General features: G+C 57.6%; 1 protein-coding gene across 1 annotated transcript; it reads right to left on the bottom strand.

Moving 5' to 3' along the window:
* Positions 1-474: 474 nt before the first annotated feature.
* On the bottom strand, positions 475-705 carry DICSQDRAFT_17320 (uncharacterized protein; the record flags this gene model as incomplete). The annotated part of the gene is made up of 1 exon (XM_007371736.1): positions 475-705. A coding segment is annotated over one exon (231 nt), but the record flags the coding sequence as incomplete, so codon positions are not given.
* Positions 706-1,572: the final 867 nt, after the last annotated feature.

Below are 1,572 nucleotides of genomic sequence, written 5' to 3'. Positions count from 1 at the left end.
TCACCTACTGTCACGCTTCGATCAGTACCACGACACTCAAATCTGAGTCACCACGGGCCGGAGACGCAATTTCGCAAAGTTGCTGATCACACATGGAAGCTGTTCGTCTGAGCCAGTAACGTGCGTACGTGTTACTACCTTGGTGAAACAGGCGCAGGCTCCGCCGGCGACCGCACCCCGCTCGGGATCCACGGCCGATGTGCATTCGGGTCCACAGCCGACTGTTCTCGACCTCGCAAGGCCTAACGAGATTGCACCAAAATCCACTGTCGGTGACGAGGGCACCAGGAAAATGATGGTAGACGCAGCTGAGGACTGTGCTGGGGCCCGCGTGTCCCAGCCCAAGCGACTTGGGCTCCATCGGGGCGTACCAGGCACTCCGGTCCTGTTGACAAGTGACGGGCTGATGCCATTTCCTAGACCATGGATAGAATGCGCACCTGATTTGGAGGATCCAGACAGTGTCTGCTCCTTGCCGTACTCACACTTCCACGCCTGGGATCCGCCAATGAGCAGCATGGACACGTTCTTCAAGATCTTGCGGAAGGCGGTCTCATGGATCGCCTTGAAGAGGACGGAGACCGGGGAGTGCACGTCGCCCATGTTCTTGAACGCATTGTCGTAGATCGTGACCAAGTCGAACTTGTCTCGGTTTGCGGACAGGACAGATCCGTCACGCACACTGATGCTGAGCGCATCTTCGATCGTCGATCTGTTCATGCTGCAACACACGCGCATGAGAAGCGAGTTGTCAGTCAGATGCACAGAAATGTGGTAGATGGACTCACCTGTCACGTTGAAAGATGTAAGTGGAGGGCTCTGTGCAGACCTCCCATGCTGCTACAGAAGCCTCCCGCCCCTCTATACCCGTCCCCCTATTGATTGCGTCCATGAGGATGATGCTGAGCTCCAGGGCATCGAGCATTGCCAGGTTAGCATCTGCGTCTCCAAATGCTCATGATGTGTGTCGCGTCACCGAGGACCGTGAAGCCTGGGACGTGCTTCCACCTGTGGCCGAGTGGCATGTGGTACGAGGGATGCATGCAGATCGCGCTGTCGTCGCAGTGCTCGAGGGAGCTAGCGAAGGGCAGGAGTGAGGCAGTAAGGAGACGAGGACGTGGGATCAGACACGGGGACGAGACGCAGACGGGGCAACCGCATGCGCTGAGGGCAGCTAAAAGTAGGCAGTGGAAGAGGGTCCAAGTCCCTCGAGGTTGTGTCGGAGTGCGTCATAGAGAGGCGGTAACATGACGGAAGGCAAGCTGAGTAGCAGCTCGCCCTCGGGAAATTAATGGTAACCTACCTTAGGCTCCTTGACCTCAGTCTCTTGCCCTCTTCCTCCTTGCAACATGACCCCTCGCCACTCTTGCCACGCTACAGTTGAGTTTGAGGCCAGAGTCAGGCAGCGAAGACGCGTGCGAAGGTGGTGACCGGATGGGCGTGGGAGCTCAACAGTGAGACAGCGAAGCAGTGAAAGACAGCATGAGGGTGAAGAACGAGAGAGGCTAGCGAGGGAAGACAGGCGTCGAGCGTGCAAGAAGACGAGCAGGGGAGGGAAAGCAAGGGAGAGAG

Source organism: Dichomitus squalens, assembly GCF_000275845.1.
Source record: "Dichomitus squalens LYAD-421 SS1 unplaced genomic scaffold DICSQscaffold_229, whole genome shotgun sequence".
NCBI lineage: Eukaryota > Fungi > Basidiomycota > Agaricomycetes > Polyporales > Polyporaceae > Dichomitus > Dichomitus squalens.
This window is presented reverse-complemented; position numbering and strand designations above follow the sequence as displayed.